At 50.9% G+C, this 19,151-nt stretch overlaps 2 protein-coding genes across 10 annotated transcripts; both read left to right on the top strand.

The window, feature by feature from the left end:
• Positions 1–892: 892 nt before the first annotated feature.
• STOML2 (stomatin like 2) lies at positions 893–4,198 on the top strand. 2 transcript variants are annotated; one of them, XM_060100921.1, is made up of 10 exons: positions 893–1,013; positions 1,252–1,389; positions 1,859–1,958; positions 2,076–2,134; positions 2,226–2,327; positions 2,473–2,607; positions 2,767–2,911; positions 3,032–3,111; positions 3,365–3,493; positions 3,918–4,198. In XM_060100921.1, the coding sequence occupies exons 1-10, from the start codon at positions 969–971 to the stop codon at positions 4,053–4,055; spliced, it is 1,071 nt and encodes a 356-aa protein (XP_059956904.1). In that variant the 5' UTR covers positions 893–968; the 3' UTR covers positions 4,056–4,198. The 2 variants fall into 2 exon arrangements, with proteins under 2 accessions (XP_059956904.1, XP_059956905.1); XM_060100922.1 differs by lacking the exon at positions 3,365–3,493.
• Positions 4,199–9,689: 5,491 nt separating this feature from the next.
• Positions 9,690–19,136, top strand: PIGO (phosphatidylinositol glycan anchor biosynthesis class O). 8 transcript variants are annotated; one of them, XM_060100745.1, is made up of 11 exons: positions 9,690–9,733; positions 10,480–11,020; positions 11,625–11,768; positions 11,958–12,081; positions 12,741–12,900; positions 13,112–13,291; positions 13,540–15,064; positions 15,638–15,841; positions 16,058–16,272; positions 16,886–16,956; positions 17,110–17,456. In XM_060100745.1, the coding sequence occupies exons 2-11, from the start codon at positions 10,510–10,512 to the stop codon at positions 17,369–17,371; spliced, it is 3,396 nt and encodes a 1,131-aa protein (XP_059956728.1). In that variant the 5' UTR covers positions 9,690–9,733; positions 10,480–10,509; the 3' UTR covers positions 17,372–17,456. The 8 variants fall into 8 exon arrangements, 6 of the variants coding, with proteins under 6 accessions (XP_059956728.1, XP_059956729.1, XP_059956730.1 ...); XM_060100746.1 differs by having other exon boundaries at positions 9,697–9,733; positions 10,509–11,020; XR_009532757.1 differs by lacking the exon at positions 9,690–9,733 and adding an exon at positions 19,106–19,136 and having other exon boundaries at positions 9,741–11,020; positions 17,110–17,451.
• Positions 19,137–19,151: the final 15 nt, after the last annotated feature.

Genomic DNA, 19,151 nt, shown 5'->3' with positions numbered 1-19,151 from the left:
CCCTAGGAAAAAGGCCTGAGGCAGGGAAGTCTTAGGGGAGGCCCCCATGATTCTTAGGGTCTGGTCTTGCCCCTTTCACATAATGGGGTGGGGTTGGGGTAGGTTCTGCTGTAAAAGCTAAACTCAATGCGGATCTGGATTCTTACACTGGTTCTGTTGATGATTTTAGCTCCTCTGAGCTTCAGTGCTCTGATATGTAAAATGAGGGTGACTGTGCAAGTCGCCTAATGGATGTGACAGAGCATCGGAGATGTGTGCAGGGTGACATGCTCCAGAGAAGGCTGAATGTTGGGGCTGTGTGCTGGACTCTGTATGCGAGGGAACCTGGGCCCGATAGACCCTGACGGGGTAGAGGAAGAAAAAGCTATGATGCCTTGGGAAAAGAGGGGAGGGGGAAACCTGAGTCCAATCACCGGGCAGTGTTAGGCCCAGTCACCATGGTAACGGGAATGGGGTCGGTCCCCAGTGGGAGGGCTGGGTACGGCACAGCAGGACTACCAGAGAATGTCACTATGGCAACCACGGCAATGAGTCAGCTCCAATCGCTCGTCGCTATGGTGAAAGACGGGGGCGATTATATGCTCAGAAGGGTAAACTGAGTCTCCAGTGGGGATAAAGAATTCTGTTGGAAGCTTTTCTGGGACACCTGCACGCGAAAAGTAGCCTCCATTTGGTCACCGTGTTCGGGATCTTGGGCTTGAGCAGCTAGAACAAGAACAAGCTCGAGCCTTGAGCCCTCTCTGGAAAGTCTGCGTCTCCCAGCGACCAACTGGGAGCACGCTTCTGCCGAGTAATCAGCACGCTTCTGCCGAGTAACGCTGATTGGCTGAGTGTGGAAGGGGGAAGGGAAAGCCGGAAGTACATCCGGGGGAGTGGAAATACGGGAGGAAAGGCTCGGGTCCGGGCATCTAGAGCGACCGCTCTGCTCCGCGTCTCGTTGGTTCCGGAGGCCGCTGTGGCAGTGGGAAATGCTGGCGCGCGCGGTGCGGGGTTCTGGGGCCCTTTTGCTGAGGGTGAGTGCAAGGCATCCTTTTCTAAGGGTCGGGCCAGAGATCACCTGGGTTTTCAGCTGGGAAGGGGCCAGATTCTAAGTGTGGGAGAGAACTGGAATCGGAGGTTATGGTACTCGCCTGAGTTCCTTTCCGAGAACCCTTTAGGATCGCGGTTTAGGGACATGCCTCCGGGACAGGCACCGAGAGGGGCGGGGTGCCCGGTCGACTGGGTCTCTGCTAATCCTCGTCTTCCCTTTAGGGCTCCGTGCAGGCTTCTGGCCGCGCTGCGCGCCGCGCCTCCTCTGGATTGCCCCGAAACACCGTGGTGCTGTTTGTGCCGCAGCAGGAGGCTTGGGTGGTGGAGCGAATGGGCCGATTCCACCGCATCCTGGAGCCTGTGAGAACTTCTTCTGCCCATCCCGGGCCAGCCTGAATCCCAATTCCCTCACGACATGGGGGAATGGGGTGAGACCTCGTTGGGGCCTGCCTTCACCTTTGGCTTCTGACACCCCAGGCCAGACCTGGCAGGGCCCAGACTGCTGACGGTCATACCCATCTTACCACCTTTTCCCATTGCACTAGCATCCCACAGGCTCCACGTTAGGAATCTCTTCTATTAATCCTCTCAGCTCCACCTGTCTGCATGGAAAAGGCTACTCTGCTGGCTCCTATCTCCTTGACTGTCCCTTCCATTCAGAGATCCAGCCTTACATTCCTATCCTTACAGTCTTACGTACCAGTGACACCCCAAGCCTTCTGTTTTTCTGGGCAGAATCTATGTTGATTCCCTACCCACTCCAGGCCTAGCTTCAATCTCAACCCTACAGCCCCCCATCCTTCTGAAGACCTGTGACTCCTCTTCCCAGGGCTTGAATATCCTCATCCCTGTGTTAGACCGGATCCGATATGTGCAGAGTCTCAAGGAAATTGTCATCAACGTGCCTGAGCAGTCTGCCGTGACTCTTGGTGAGGCATGCGGGGTGACATGGGTGCTCTGAGGCCATTAGGATGTGGTGGCAGGAGAAAGAGCTGATTGGGACCTGGAGGCCTGACCTCCTTTCTCTCCTGCTCCTGCACCTACAGACAATGTAACTCTGCAAATCGATGGAGTTCTTTACCTGCGCATAATGGACCCTTACAAGGTATCTGCCCTCTGCTTTATTCAGCTCCTGAGTTGCTCTCCTCACTAAAATCCTGCATGCAAGCTACTGACACTATCCATGCCCCTTGCAGGCAAGCTATGGCGTGGAGGACCCTGAGTATGCTGTCACCCAGCTAGCTCAGACAACCATGAGATCAGAGCTCGGCAAACTCTCTCTGGACAAAGTCTTCCGGGTAAGGGGATCTGAGCCAGAGTTAAGGTTTGAAGACACATACCTGGCACTCTCAGTCCTTTCTGGGGATCAGTTCCGGGACCTTCTTGGTTTAGCCCTCTGAAGGTTGGGTTGAAGCCATGGAGCTTACACCTTTCTTCCTCCAGGAGCGGGAGTCCCTGAATGCTAACATCGTGGATGCTATCAACCAGGCTGCCGACTGCTGGGGCATCCGCTGCCTCCGTTATGAGATCAAGGATATCCATGTGCCACCCCGGGTGAAAGAGTCCATGCAGATGCAGGTGGGGGCCAGAGAGGGACGGGGTAGAGTACTTCAGGATGCTCCAGTTGCATAGGGACCTGGACTCCCTTCCCTGTTGTGATGGGTACAATTGCAGGTCTGTGTAAGAGTTTACTTTTACTCTGGTTTCTTGTTGATGGGGCTTGCTGGGGGCTTCTAGGTGGAGGCAGAGCGGCGGAAACGGGCCACAGTTCTAGAGTCTGAGGGGACTCGAGAGTCGGCTATCAACGTGGCAGAGGGGAAGAAGCAGGCACAGATCCTGGCCTCTGAGGCAGAAAAGGCTGAACAAATAAATCAGGCAGCAGGTCAGCAGAGGGTAGAGGCTGAGTGATGAACCGGGTATGGACCTTTGAGGCTTGGTACTGGGACAGGAGCTTTTGGGGTACCCTGACCTCATAGGTCAAGCTCTGTCTCTTTTCTTCCAGGAGAGGCCAGTGCAGTTCTGGCCAAGGCCAAGGCTAAAGCTGAAGCTATTCGCGTCCTGGCTGCAGCTCTGACACAACATGTGAGAGCCCCCCTAGGTGGGATTGGGGATCCGGAATTGGCAGTAGAAGAGGTTCTCTTATCTACCCTTGGGAGAAATTCCTGCCTTTTTGGTTCCATTGAGCCACATTACATGATCTCTTGTATTGTGATCTGCATATCCTCTTTCTAGGAACCTGATTTCTGTCCACTTCCTTTCCTCCCCCACCCCCCCACCCCCCCCACCCCCCATCCAAGTCTGTGATCTCTGATGTTTATCTTCCCTGTGGCCACAGAATGGAGATGCAGCAGCCTCACTGACTGTGGCTGAGCAGTATGTCAGCGCATTCTCTAAACTGGCCAAGGACTCCAACACTATCCTGCTGCCCTCCAACCCTGGCGACGTCACCAGTATGGTGGCTCAGGTTAGAGCGCCCTGAGGACCCAGCATAGAGCACCAATGCCAGAGACTGAGACGCTACCACCACCACCATCACTTTCCCCGTCGAGCCCTCTAGAGTGCCCTGAGACTTACACCTCTCTTCATCCCCTGAATGAGACACTCCCACTCATCCCTAGCAATAGGGAACCTCTTGAGACATCTTTCTTTCCTTTTTTCTTTTTTTTTTTTTTTCAGATGCCTGTATTAGTATTTTGAGGGTGACCCTGCTCTGGTAGTTTGTAACAATCCTAGAACCGACTCCAAAGCTTTTAAGACTGAGGCTTGAGAGAGAGAAAGGAAAAACAAGCTTACTGGCCCTGGCTCTACCTTCTTCCTTTGAGCCGTTGGTGGGTTGGGCTATGCCTTCTGCCACGTGTCATCATGGCTCTCTCTGTCCCTCTCCTCAGGCCATGGGTGTGTATGGGGCCCTCACCAAAGCCCCGGTGCCAGGAGCCCAGGACTCAGTCTCCAGCAGGAGCAGCAGAGATGTCCAGAGCACAGATGCAAATCTTGATGAGGAACTTGATCGAGTCAAGCTGAGTTAATGGAGCTGGGCTTGGTCAGGGAGGCTGGGGACAGGGAAGCAGCACTCCCAGATTCTGGCTCTAGCCTCCCTGCCAAGATTTTGGTTATTATTTTTTTATTTGAACTTTAATCATGTAATAAAGTCACCAATGGCAAACCAAAACTGTCCTCTTTGATTGGGGAATGAAGTTGGGAGAGTCACCGGTGTTCTCCTTGGATGACCACTGCCTCCTCCAGTCCTGTCAGGTCTTGGGAACTGATTCCTCCATGAGCAAGATTAAATGTCATGTGAAGTGAAATCATCCTCCCTGTCTTCAGGAGAAGCTGTGGGATACAGTGGAAAAATTAAACCACATGTCTACTGAACTGCCAGCTGAGGAGTGTAGTCCCCCCTCTTGCTAAGTGTAGGGCTGTGAATTTGAGCAGGTGTTGGGGGTTTTTTTAATGGGAAAGAGGACTGTCCTGGTAGAGTAGCGCTCAAAGGGTCCTCAGGGACTGAGGACACTCATTCGTTCATTCAAAAACATTCAATGCTCAGCCATAAGAAGGAACGAAATTGGGTCATTTGTAGAGACGTGGATGGACCTAGAGACTGTCATACAGAGTGAAGTAAGACAGAAAGAGAAAAACAAATACAGTATATTAACGCATATGTGTGGAACTTGGAAAAATGGTACAGATGAACCAGTTTGCAGGGCAGAAATAGAGATAGATGTAGAGAACAAACGTATGGGCACCAAGGGGGGAAAGTGGCGGGGGGCAGGTGGTGGTGTGATGAATTGGAAGATTGGGATTGACATGTATACATTAATATGTATAAAATGGATAACTAATAAGAAACTGCTGTGTAAAAAAACAAAAACAAAACAAAACAAAAAACCTTTAATGATGTCTACCATGTGCCAAGCTCAGTGTTACAGAAGAACCCAAATCCTATGGTCCCTGTTTTCACAGGAAACAGAGCTACAAAGTGATAAGTGCTGAGGTGGAGGAAAGTTCTGGCTGAGGGATCCTTGGGGGAGAAGCATGTCACTTTGTGGGCAGCAAGGTTACCAACTCGGACATTGGGCTCAGGCTGGAAAAATCAATGCTTTCATCAGGCTACGGTTGGGGACTGGAATATGCAAAGGCCCATGGCTCCAGAGAAGTTGGAGTATTCAGAGTTGTTCTCTGTGGCTGATGGGTGGGGTGTTAGGGGGTGTGACTCTGTGGCAGGGGCCAAATCTCAGGGAGATAGGGTCCTGAAAGTGTTTGGACTTTACCTGGGGAGCAGGGGGCATGAAGGGTTTTTTCCCTTCCCATGAAGAATTTTAAGAAGATTAAGGTAATCACATCAGAGTTTCAGATGGAGCTGTCCTGCTGCGATGTGGTCAGGGGATTTGAAGGAGAGATGGGAGGCTGGAAGGACAGTAAGAAGGCTACTTCAGTGGTCCTGGAGAGGGTGGTGAAGCCTGAACATAGGTAAGGAGCTTTGGGGATGAAGGTGGAGGGATATTTCAACATATTTCTGAATTAGAATTTATTCATTTATCCATTTTAATTATTTTATTGAATCCCAACTATATGCCAGGGACTGAGAATATAGTAATAAAGAAAACAAAATTCCCTACTCTCAATGAGCTTACATTCTATGTGGAAGGGACAAATCATTAATAAGATGTATAGTATTTCAGATGCTGATGAGTTGTACTAGAGAGGGAAGTAAAGAAAGGAAGGGAGATGGGGAACTTGAGAGGAGGGGCTGTAACATTGAGTAGAGGGTTACAGGAAGCCTCACTAATGGTACATTTAAGCTTAGATATGGAGATGAGGAGGGGAAGGTCCATTTGGGCATCTGGGAGTAAAGCTGACAGGAGTTGGAAATGCAAAGGTCCTGAGGCAGAGCGTGGCTGCCTTGTAATGTGAAGAGCAAAGCAACTACAGTGGATGGAACTGAGCTAAGGAAACAAGTGGCAGCTAGATGAATCAAAGAAGGAAGCGGGGAGTCAGTGTGTAGATTTGTAGGGCCATGTAGAACCACTACAAGAATTTAGGCTTTACTCTGAGATGAGAAACCACTGGAGAGGTTTTTTTGTTTTGTTTTAAATGGTAGCTTTTCCGAGATATAATTCACATATAATGTGATTCACCGGCTTAAAGTGTAAATTCAATAATTTCTAGTATATTCACAGAATTGGGCAACCATCACAATTTAGAACATTTTCATCACTGCTCCCCATCCCCACCCTGCCACAAAACCCCTGTACCCGGGGCTTCCCTGGTGGCGCAGTGGTTGAGAGTCCGCCTGCCGATGCAGGGGACACGGGTTCGTGCCCCGGTCCGGGAAGATCCCACATGCTGCGGAGCGGCTGGGCCCATGAGCCATGGCCGCTGGGCCTGCGCATCCGGAGCCTGTGCTCCGCAACGGGAGAGGCCACAGCAGTGAGAGGCCAGCAAAAAAACAAAACACAACAAAACAAAAAAACCCCTGTACCCATTAGTAGTCACTCCTCTCTCCCCTCAACCCTAGACAACCACTAATTTACTTTCTGTATCTGTAGATTTACATATTCATGTAAATGGAACAATACGTGCTATTTTGTGATTGGCTTCTTTCACTTAGCATGGGGTTTTTTTATATTTATTTATTTGGCTGTACCAGGTCTTAGTTGTGGCACCCGGGCTCTTTGTTGCCGCGTACGGGATCTTCATTGCAGCATGCAGGATCTTTAGTTGTGGCATGTGGGATCTAGTTCCCTGACCAGGAATCGAACCTGGGCCCCCTGCATCAGGAGCGTGGAATCTTAGCCACTGAACCACTATGGAAGTCCTCTAGTGAGCATGTTTTTAAGTTTCGTTCATGTAGTTGCATGTAACCACTTGTAGTAGGTCATCCTTTTTATTGGCCAAACAATATTCTATTGTATAGATATAGCATATTTTGTTCATCCATTTATCAGTGAAGGCCATTTGGGTTGTTTCCACCTTTTGGCTATTATGATAATGCTACTATGAACCTTCATGTGCAAGTTTTTGCGTGGCCACGTTTTTCTCTTGGGTATATACCTACAAGTGGAATTGCTCGGTCATATGGTAGCTCTACGTTTAACCTTTGGAAGAATTGCCAGACTTCTTTTCAAAAGCTGCTGCACCATTTTTCAATTCCAACAGCAGTTTATGAGGGTTCACATTTCTTCACACCCACATCAATACTTGTTATTTATCTTTTTTATTATAGCCATCCTCCTATGTTTGAAGTGGTATCTCCAGCATTTCCCTGATGGCTAATAATGTTGAGCATCTTCTCATGTGTTAATTGTTCATTCGTATATTTTCTTCGGGACTTCCCTGGTGGCAAAGTGGTTAAGAATCCGCTGGCCAAGGCCGGGGACATGGGTTCGAGCCCTGGTCCGGGAAGATCCCACATGCTGCAGAGCAACTAAGCCCGTATGCCACAACTACTGAGCCCGCATGCTGCAGCTACTGAAGCCTACGTGCCTAGAGCCCGTGCTCCGCAACAAGAGAAGCCACTGCAAAGAGAAGCCTGCACACTGCAACGAAGAGTGGTCCCTGCTCACCGCAACTAGAGAAAGCCCGCACACAGCAACAAAGACCAACGCAGCCAAAAATTTTTTTAAAGCCTTCTTTTTTTTTTTTTTTACAACTTTATTGGAGTATAATTGCTTCACAATGGTGTATTAGTTTCTGCTTTATAACAAAGTGAATCAGTTATACATATACATCTGTTCCCATAGCCCTTCCCTCTTCCCTTCCCTCCCTCCCACCCTCCCTATCCTTCCCCTCCAGTCGGTCACAAAGCACCGAGCTGATCTCCCTGTGCTATGCGGCTGCTTCCCACTAGCTATCTACCTTACGTTTGGTAGTGTATATATGTCCATGCCTCTCTCTCGCTTTGTCACAGCTTACCCTTCCCCCTCCCCATATCCTCAAGTCCATTCTCAAGTAGGTCTGTGTCTTTATTCCTGTTTTACCCCTAGGTTCTTCATGACATTTTTTCTTAAATTCCATATATATGTGTCAGCATACAGTATTTGTCTTTCTCTTTCTGACTTACTTCACTCTGCATGACAGACTCTAGGTCTATCCACCTCATTACAAATAGCTCAATTTCGTTTCTTTTTATGGCTGAGTAATATTCCATTGTATATATGTGCCACATCTTCTTTATCCATTCATCCGATGATGGACACTTAGGTTGTTTCCATCTCTGGGCTATTGTAAATAGAGCTGCAATGAACATTTTGGTACATGACTCTTTTTGAATTATGGTTTTCCCAGGGTATACTCTCAGTAGTGGGATTGCTGGGTCATATGGTAGTTCTATTTGTAGTTTTTTAAGAAACCTCCATATTGTTCTCCATAGTGGCTGTACCAATTCACATTCCCACCAGCAGTGCAAGAGTGTTCCCTTTTCTCCACACCCTCTCCAGCATTTATTGTTTCTAGATTTTTTGATGATGGCCATTCTGACTGGTGTGAGGTGATACCTCATTGTGGTTTTTGATTTGCATTTCTCTAATTATTAGTGATGTTGAGCATCCTTTCATGTGTTTGTTGGCAATCTGTATATCTTCTTTTGAGAACTGTCTATTTAGGTCCTCACCCATTTTTGGATTGGGTTGTTTGTTTTTCTGATACTGAGGTGCATGAGCTGCTTGTTAGTTTTGGAGGTTAATCCTTTTTCAGCTGCTTCATTTGCAAATATTTTCCCCCCTTCTGAGGGTTGTCTTTTGGTCTTGTTTATGGTTTCCTTTGCTGTGCAAAAGCTTTCAAGTTTCATTAGGTCCCATTTGTTTATTTTTGTTTTTATTTCCATTTCTCTAGGAGGTGGGTCCAAAAGGATCTTGCTGTGATTTATGTCATAGAGTGTTCTGCCTATGTTTTCCTCTAAGAGTTTGATAGTTTCTGGCCTTACATTTAGGTCTTTAATCCATTTTCAGCTTACTTTTGTGAATGGTGTTAGGGAGTGATCTAATCTCATACTTTTACATGTACCTGTCCAGTTTTCCCAGCACCACTTATTGAAGAGGCTGTCCTTTCTCCACTGTACATTCCTGCCTCCTTTATCAAAGATAAGGTGACCATATGTGCGTGGGTTTATCTCTGGGCTTTCTATCCTGTTCCATTGATCTATAAAAAAAAAAAAAAAAGGCTTCTTTGGAGAAGTGTCTATTCAGATGCTTTGCTCATTAAAAAAATTTTTTTTAATTGAAATATAGTTGATTTACAATTTTGTGCCTCTTTGCCCATTTTTGAATTGGATTGTCTTATTACTGAGTTGTAAGATTCATCCTTGGAAAGGTGAATAATAAAATCTATCAGTTGGAGTCAGCTTGGCAAAAAGGGGGAAATAAATATTATCCCTATTTTACAGATGAGGTAATGCCCAATAGTGACAGTGAGTGGCAGGGCTAGGATTCAAGCTAAGTTTGGTTCCAGAGGCTTAGATCTTAGTCTTAACCAAGAATGGACAGTGGCTCCCTGAACTCTTCTAGTTTAGTGCCTTGCCCCCAATTCTAAATTACTATACTCTCCCATCAAACTCCCGTCTCTGGCCAGCCTGGCGTTCCTTGCCGAACTTCCTCGGGGGCGCCAGCAGATGGCGATCGGGACCCCCGAGGGTCGCTCTAGCCGGCGCACGCACCTCTGTGGTGCCAGGCCGCAGGCGCCGACGCTGCACTTCCGGGCGCCATTCAAGGTGAGCCGGGGTCTCCCCAAATCCCCTTGCGCTCGCTTTTGCCTGAATTTAGGGACCTTTCCACCCCACTCAGAGCTCGCAGTCTAGCGGTCCCCGTACCCAGGTCAGGGTGCCCAGCCGGAGGCCGGGTAGCCACCTGAGGTGACAGAGTCATCCGGACGTCTGGGTCCCAGCGAGGCCCAACTGCCTCAAGACCTCGCACCTCTGCCCTGCTGCGCCGGGGAGGTCGCGCTTCTGGTCTCCTGGCGATCCTGGCTGTCCGGAAGCGGAGTAGGACTCCTTCCCTTCGTCCCCTGGGTCCCCGCCAGGCGGCGCCATCAGCCTGGCCGGGATTCCCCTGCGGCTGCGAGCCCTGGCCACTCCAGGGGTGTTGAAATTGGCGAGGAGAGCGGAGAAACGGGCTGTCACAAAGCCGTGTACCACTTGGAATAAGTTTCTCTCGTGGGCTGTGTTTTCCATCATTAGGATCTCCTGGCGTACAAATTCCTATGCTCCACCCCCGAAGATCCTGATTCAGGGGATCTGGGGTGGCGCCTGGAAATCACCATTTTAATACAGCTGCTCCAGGTTGATGCCCATAGTCTGCGCACCTCGCCTTCAGAAACTCTGGTATAACTGGTGGAGAGGAACATTGCATTGGGTTGGTTATGGGACTGTTTATCTTCCGGAAGGCTTCCAAGAGGAGGTGATTCTTGCTGGGCTTTGTATTGAGAGACTAGACTATCTGCTGGTTCTTTGCCTCACAGTTATGAATTCCCTCCCCCGCCACCACCAGGATGCGGAAGATCTCAGTGCTGCTCTTCCTGGCCTGGGTGGGCTTCCTCTTCTACGCCGGCATTGCTCTCTTCACCAGTGGCTTCCTGCTCACCCGTTTGGAGCTCACCAACCATAGCAGCTGCCAAGAGCCCCCAGGCCCTGGGTCCCTGCCATGGGGGAGCCGAGGGGAGCCCGGGGCCTGCTGGATGCCTTCCCGATTCTCCCGGCTTGTGCTGGTGCTGATAGACGCTCTGCGATTTGACTTTGCCCAGCCCCAGCTCTCACATGTTTCTGGGGAGCCTCCCGTCTCCCTACCTTTCCTGGGCAAACTGGGCTTCTTGCAGAGGATCCTGGAAATTCAGCCCCACCATGCCAGGCTCTACCAGTCCAAGGTTGACCCCCCGACCACCACCATGCAGCGCCTCAAGGCCCTCACCACCGGCTCACTACCTACCTTTATTGACGCTGGCAGTAATTTTGCCAGCTACGCCATAGCGGAAGACAATCTCGTGAAGCAGCTTACCAGTACAGGTTAGTCGGGCCTCTTTGGTGGCCAGGAGTACCTTGGCAAATTTCTTTAGACGTCAGAGAGCCAGAACGTTGGGTGCCCAACTGCGTGCTTGACTAGGAGTACAGGAAGGAGAAAGAGACCCTGGCTCTGTATGTAGGGAGCTCAGGTCCGGGCTCTGTCCTTCTGGCGTTTCTAATCTGCATGGGGTATTGGTTTTACTTTGGGCGAGCTCTCAGTAAAGGGGCAGGGGAGAGACGAAAAGAAGATGTGGGTCTGGTATTTTCAAAAGCGTGGAGAAGAGAGCAGAGGGTCCAGGCCCTGTCCACTCACTGACTGGGGAAAAGCAATATGTACCCAGGAAAAATAGAGCAGCAGAGGTAGCCAGGGGCTGGGGACTAGCAGAGCTTTTTATAGGAATAAGTAGTAAAAGGTCTGGGTGGAGTATAGTTACCAGGGAAAGCTTCCTGGCAGAAAATTTTAGGCCTTAAAGGATAAAGAGTTGTTGGATGGAACTGCTGTGCCTTAGAGTGCATGGTTGGGATTTCTGATAGATCTTTAAAAGGCCTCTCCTCTTCCCCCTCTCCTGACTTCTGCTCAGGCTGTGACCCACTCATGTCCCTGCAGGAAGGCGTGTGGTCTTCATGGGAGATGAAACCTGGAACGATCTTTTTCCTGGAGCTTTCTCCCAAGCTTTCTTTTTCCCGTCCTTCGATGTTAGAGACCTACACACGGTGGACAATGGTATCCTGGAACACCTCTACCCAACCAGTGAGCACGGGGCCAGAGGCAGGCCTGATTAAGACTGGGAGCTGGGGAGGGCTACGTCAGTCCACAAGTTCTGAACCTCCCATGGATGCAGTGGCCTGGGCTTGTGTCCCTGGACATAGGAGCATCAGAGCCTGGCTGGGGTTGAGGAGTGGGCCTTAGTCCCTTGTGCTCAGGTTCTCTCCTTCACAGTGGACAGTGGTGAATGGGATGTGCTGATTACTCACTTCCTGGGTGTGGATCACTGTGGCCACAAGCATGGCCCTCATCATCCTGAAATGGCCAAGAAACTTAGCCAAATGGACCAAGTGATCCAGTGAGTGTGGGATATTGGCTGGGGGAGTGGGTTTGTGTCTGAGAATCTCATAATATATGGTCCCAAGAGAAAAAAATCTTTATTTGGAACTCCTACTTGGCTGAATTCTGTCTTCTCTAGGTCTTTTTCTGAAGCTAGGGGCCTCATCTGTTTTGAGTAACTTAGCATGTGATTTTGGGCAGTAGGGTTATGACTGAAGAGTTGTTTTTCTGCCAGAGGTCTAGGCCTTACTAGTGGAAGTTATGGCTGGGGGTAAATGGGCCCCTGAGAAAAATATTTTTTTTAATTAATTTATTAATTTATTTATTTTTGGCTGCGTTGGGTCTTTGTTGCTGCGCGCGGGCTTTCTCTAGTTGCGGCAAGCAGGGGCTACTCTTCATTGCGGTGCACGGACTTCTCATTGCAGTGGCTTCTCTTGTTGCGGAGCATGGGTTCTAGGCACGTGGGCTTCAGTAGTTGTGGCTTGCAGGCTCTAGAGCGCAGGCTCAGTAGTTGTGGTGCACAGGCTTAGTTGCTCTGTGGCATATGGGATCTTCCTGGACCAGGGCTCGAACCTGTGTCCCCTGCATTGGCAGGTGGATTCTTAACCACTGCGTCACCAGGGAAGTCCCTGAGAACAATCTTTATCCCTACCTCCTGACACATTTCTTGGCCCCCAGGGGACTCGTGGAGCGTCTGGAGAATGACACACTGCTGGTAGTGACTGGGGACCATGGGATGACCACGAGTGGGAACCATGGAGGGGACAGTGAGCTGGAGACCTCAGCTGCACTTTTTCTGTATAGTCCCACAGCCCTCTTCCCCAGTGCCCCACCAGAGGTGAGGCCTGAGGTGTGCTTTGTGTGGTTTCCCGCTATTCAATCCACATCATAATCGTAGCATCCTTGTGGATCCCTCCATTTTAAACCCCCAAATTCATAACCCTGGGCATCCCCCATTCTTATTTCCTACCTAGGCCCCTATGTCTTCCATCCTAAACACTGACCTCAGCTCTTTGTTGAACCCGTTGACCCCTGTCCTTGTTCTCTAGGAGCCAGAGGTAATTCCTCAAATCAGCATTGTGCCTACGCTGGCCCTGCTGTTGGGCCTCCCCATCCCATTTGGGAACATCGGGGAGGTGATAGCTGAGGTGTTCTCAGAGGTTGAAGACTCCCAGCCTCACTCTTCTACTCTGGCCCAAGCCTCAGCTCTCCATCTCAATGCCCAGCAGGTAGGTAATGGGCTGGGCTTCCAGGTGACAGAGTTAGGTTGAGCATGGGAGAAGCATAATGACCCACTCTGCTGTGCTTTGTTCAGTCTTAATATCACATTCCATAGCCAAGTACGCCCTCTCTCCCTGTCCTGGACGGAGTTTGGGTCCCTGATTTCTAGGTACCCGATATGGTAATACTTGTCCTTGTCTGTGTCCCACTTCACGTCTCTGAGCTTTTCCCCTTGGTCTCTGATCTTTTCTGCCAGGTGTCCCGATTTCTTCACACCTACTCAACTGCTGCTCAGGACCTCCAAGTTAAGGAGCTTCATCGACTGCAGCACCTCTTCTCCAAAGCTTCTGCTGACTACCAGCGGCTTCTGCAGAGCCCCCAGGGGGCTGAGGCAGCGCTACAGACTGTGATTACTGAGCTGCAGCAGTTCCTGCGGGGAGTTCGGGCCATGTGCATTGAGTCTTGGGCTCGTTTTTCTCTGGTCCGCATGGCAGGGGGTGCTGCTCTCTTGGCTGCTACCTGCTTTCTTTGCCTACTGGTATCCCAGTGGGCAACATCTCCAGGCTTCTATTTCCGCCCTCTCCTAATACCCATGGCCTGGGGTTTGACTGGGGCCGTAGTGTGTGCTGGACTCCTGGCAACTACTGGGCTGAAGCTGGATTCAGTGGTTCTAGGGGCCATGGCTGCAGTGGGCTCACTTCTGCCTTTTCTGTGGAAAGCCTGGGCTGGCTGGGGAGCTAAGAGGCCCCTGGCAGCCCTGCTTCCCATGCCTGGGCCTGTCCTGTTACTCCTGCTCATTCGCTTTGCTGGTTTTTTCTCTGATAGCTTTGTTATAGCCGAGGCCAGGGCCGCCCCCTTCCTTTTGATCTCACTCATCTTGCTCCTGGTTGCCCAGCTTCACTGGGAGGGCAAGCTGCTGCCACCTAAGCTACTCACAATACCTCGCCTTGGCTTTCTGACCCCGGCAGGCCCCCCACGTCACAATGGCACGCATGCCCTGGGGCTTGGAGTTGGGTTGCTTTTATGTATAAGGCTAGCTGGGCTTTTTCATCGCTGCCCTGAAGAGACGCCTGCTTGCAGCTCCTCTCCCTGGCTGAGTCCCCTGGCATCCATGGTGGGTGGTCGAGCCAAGAATGTGTGGTATGGAGCTTGTGTGGGGGCGCTGGCGGCCCTGTTAGCTGCCGTGCGCCTGTGGCTTCGCCGCTATGGTAATCTCAAGAGCCCTGAGCCCCCTGTGCTCTTTGTGCGCTGGGGGCTGCCGCTGATGGGACTAGGCACTGCCGCCTACTGGGCCTTGGCATCAGGGGCGGATGAAGCACCCCCACGTCTCCGGGCCCTGGTCGCTGGGGCATCAGTTATGTTACCTAGGGCTGTGGCCGGGTTGGCTGCTTCAGGGCTCATGCTGCTGCTCTGGAGGCCTGTGACGGTGCTGGTGAAAGCTGCAGCGGGTGCTCCACGGACCAGGACTGTCCTCACTCCCTTCTCAGGCCCCCCCACTTCTCAGGCTGACCTGGATTATGTGGTTCCTCAAATCTACCGACACATGCAGGAGGAGTTCCGGGGCCGGCTAGAGAGGACCAAATCTCAGGGCCCCCTGACGGTGGCCGCCTATCAGTTGGGGAGTGTCTACTCAGCTGCTATGGTCACGGCCCTCACCCTCTTGGCTTTTCCACTTCTGCTATTGCATGCAGAGCGCATTAGCCTTGTGTTCCTGCTTCTGTTTCTGCAGAGCTTCCTTCTCCTGCATCTGCTTGCTGCTGGGATACCCATCACCACCCCTGGTAAATACATATCTCAGCCCTGATTCATCCAAGGACAGTAGTGATGTGAATTCAGCCCCTCTTATTTTCAGGGAGGTGTCGCTCCTCAGGTTCTTCACCTTGATACAGGGTCTCACGCCCCAACAGTTGAGAGGGTCTTCCTGATGTCCTGTCTCTTTTATCTGCTGTAGCCAAGCTAACTGATCCCTCCCATTGGCTTTCAGGGCCAGCAGGGTTCATGGAGGAGGGAGACAAACAGTACTCCAAGACTCAATTCTTATGGAAATGCTGCATCCTCGTGAGCGCATTTCCTAATTCTCCAGTGATGAGAGTGGTGAATTATGCGTATATTCACCACTCACAGTGAGCTGTGTGTATATGAGAGAAAGAGGTTGACCACAGGTTAGAGCAGTGGGGCTTTGTGCCACAGAGGGAATCAGAATAACAGAGTGTTGACTGTTAGAAGCTTGGAGTGATGGGCACGCTCGTGTGTAAGAGACAGCACTGAGGTAGTAGGTGTGTATGATCTTGGGGCAGTGGGCTGTAGGTTAGGGAGTGGGATGTGACTGTAAAGAGGCATATCTCTTCCCCCAGGTCCTTTTACTGTGCCTTGGCAGGCAGTCTCTGCTTGGGCCTTCATGGCAACACAGACCTTCTATTCCACGGGTCACCAGCCCGTCTTTCCAGCTATCCATTGGCATGCTGCCTTCGTGGGAGTCCCAGAGGGCCATGACTTTACCTGGCTGTCTGCTTTGCTGGTGGGAACCAACACCTTTGCCTCCCATATCCTCTTTGCAGGTACCTCCTCATTCCTCCCTTGCTTCCATTGTTTACTCTGGCTTCGTGGAAGGAAAGGAAACCCCAGGATTTGAGTGGGGAAATGTGATTTTGTTAGATCTTTGGCACCCCTTGGCCTTTGCTAATTGGAGGCTGAGCCAACTAGGGTAGTTGGGGGCCAGGTGGCCTGGTCCCTGGGTCCTCCATTGATTCTAGCCCTGCCTTCCTCTGAGGCAGTAGGTTGCCCATTGCTCCTGCTCTGGCCCTTTCTCTGTGAGAGTCAAGGGCCCCGGAAGAGGCGGCAGCCCCCAGGGAATGAAGCTGAGGCCAGAGTCAGGCCTGAGGAGGAGGAGGAGCCACTGATGGAGATGCGGCTCCGGGATGCGCCTCACCACTTCAATGCAGCGCTGCTGCAGCTGGGCCTCAAGTACCTCTTTGTCCTTGGTATTCAGGTAGGTGCAGGGGAGAGATCATGGAGTTAGTGATCTTTTCTCATGCATGTACATCACATTCTTTCACACTTTGCCAAAACCCTAGGAGAGAGCCTTGACTGAGTTATAGATAAGTGAAGTGATTGCCCAAAGGCCAGTGGCCTCAAATGGCAGTATTAAGACTTGAACCTGGGTCTCCTTCATCCTAGTCTCGGATTGTTTCCTCTCTACAAGCTAGATCTGGACCTGATGGTTGCGTCTGGGGATTACTCCATTAGTGGACAGACTGGAAGAGCTGAGGTGATGGCCAGGATTCTTTCCCGATCTGTGATCATTGATCTTCCTTTCCTTCAGAGGCAGAAGGTGTGACTCTGACATTCCCTCCACCCTGGGAGGCAGAGCCTGAGTGTCAGCGGCACAGGTGAATAGTGCTTGCCCAAGGTCACACTGCAAGTCGTGGCTGGGCCAGGAAAAGAATTAGGTCTCCTAACTCCTAGCCCAGGGTTTTTTCCCACTGACAGTCACACTACTTTCCTTCCCCTTCCATTCTTCACAGGGACCTGCAGCAATTCTCTGTTTGACCTGCTTCCTCCTCCCCTTCCTAAATAACTTGACCCCTCCTCTCTTCCCTTAGATTTTGGCCTGTGCCTTGGCAGCCTCCATCCTCCGCAGGCATCTCATGGTCTGGAAGGTGTTTGCCCCCAAGTGAGTGGATTTGCTTGAGAAGTATTGGTGTGGGGGAGGGTGAAGCTTGGAGCAAACAGTGAACATCCAGAGTGGACAAGGTTTTGCCTCAGCAGGGAAAAGGCTCTAGACCTCCTGTCTGTGTCCTTTGAGATTCTCGACCTTTCTTTGCAGGTTCATTTTTGAGGCCATGGGCTTCATTGTGAGCAGCGTGGGACTTTGCCTGGGCATAGCTTTGGTCATGCGAGTGGATGGTGCTGTGAGCTCCTGGTTCAGGCAGTTAGTTCTGGCCCAGCAGAAAGCTGGAGAACAATCTAGCCTGGTCTATACGGGTGCTGGATCATCTGCAAGAGAGGCTCAGTCACACCTCTTACCACCATGCAGCCAGGATCTATTGGCATCTGGGACTTCATTATTTTATAATTCAAAATCATAGTGGAGCCTAATCCGTAACTCCTGCTTTGGATACATCTGAGGGACTGAGGGGCTGCCTCCGAAGTGGAATAAAATAATGATGTAAATATGTGTGTCTGAGGTGTGGGGGAGCCCCCATTGTCCTGTAGGGGATAGGAGGGTCAGTCTCCCCTCATCCAGGCACAGATGGGATCAGCCGTCTTATGGAGACCTGGCCACATCTGAGAACCTCTGGGAGGTGGTTGGAGTTGTCTGAATTCACTTCTCCCAACTCTTCCCAAATCACTACTGTTATTCCACCTGCCATTTTCCTTTGCCATGGAACGTATTTTATTAAATTCTTTTGCTTTGGCTGATAACAGAGATGGCTGAAAAGACAGGCCCAGGCATCGTGGAGCACACAGACTTTCACTGTCTAAAGCCCCAATAGTGCTGTATCTCCTCCTCCTCAACTGTGTCCTTTTACTTCAGAACACCCTTTGCCCTTCACGTCTGTGGAGGCTTTCCTGGTTTCCCAACCTATGCTGCCTTTTATCAGACCTACTCACCCATCTAACACACCTTGTCCCATTGATTATTCCTGACTTGAAGCCAAAATTGTATGAATCTAATGCTCCTCACACGTCTCCCGTGCCCTCCATCCACCTCACTACTCCTGTGTCATGTTGAAGTGCTGGCATGAAATCCTCATGGAAACATCCATCAAAGAAGTGGGGAAGAGGTTCTGAGAAGGGTCAGGACTGGGGTTTGAGGTTTGAGGGTGCCCAGGACAGGAAGAGATGAGACCACTGAAAGATGATGTATATGATTTGCAAATAATTTCTCCCACTTTGTGACTTTTCTTTGAGTTTTATTTCTTTTTTTATTGAGGTATAATTGACATCTTTGAATTTTCTTTTTTTCCCAGTTTATTGAGATATAATTGACATACATCACTGGATAAGTTTAAGGTGTACAGCATAACAGTTTGACTTAACATCTTTGAATTTTCTTGATGGTGTCTTGGTAGCACAAGAGTTTTTAATTTTAACGAAGTCATTTTGAGTTGACTTCATAGATGGCAAGTGTCGCAGCTTGTTTCTTATTTGCGTAAGGATCTCCAATTCTCCCACCTCCGTAATTTGAAAGGACTGGGCAGGTATATTTGAGCAGGGCAGGCTGCACAGGCACAGGGCTGCGCTGCCAGCTAGTCGGACTGCATGTGGTTGAGCAGACTGTGGTGAGCGTGTTGGTGGTCCATGGTGAGCAGAGATAGGATGGACCAATTACCGAGGGACTCAGTCTCAGGTCAGTTTTCGGACGCGCAGGCCCAGCGGCCACGGCTCACGGGCCCAGCCGCTCCACGGTATGTGGGATCCTCCCGGATCGGGGCACGAACCCGCGTCCCCTGCATCGGCAGGCGGACTCCCCACCACTGCGCCACCAGGGAAGCCCAGGTCAGTTCTTTTTGAAGACACTTCTGGGTCTGGACCTTTCGTGGCGGCTCCCGGCGGTACTACAACTCCCAGCGTGCATCGCGCGGGCCAGCTGGCCCTCCGCGGCGGGGGAAATCCCCGGCCGACCTGGATGTGTGGCGGCGAGGGAAGAGCTGAGCCGCGGGTTCCGGGTTTTTGAGGTCGACTTAAGGCTTTGGCCTCCGCGAGGGCTGAGCAACGAAACGGCAAGCCGTATGACCTATCCACTCAGACACGCCCCCGGCCTCTGGCCCGCCTCTGCCTTCCTCTCTGGTCTGGCCCCGACTCGTTTCTTCTTCCAGTTTCCCGCGGGGAGTAACCCTTGAAGACGACCAACCGCAGCCGAGC

The sequence above is a fragment of the Mesoplodon densirostris genome, chromosome 6 (genome assembly GCF_025265405.1).
Source record: "Mesoplodon densirostris isolate mMesDen1 chromosome 6, mMesDen1 primary haplotype, whole genome shotgun sequence".
NCBI classification, from domain to species: domain Eukaryota; kingdom Metazoa; phylum Chordata; class Mammalia; order Artiodactyla; family Ziphiidae; genus Mesoplodon; species Mesoplodon densirostris.
Note: the sequence above shows the minus strand (reverse complement) of the source record. Positions and strands in the feature narration are given on the sequence as shown.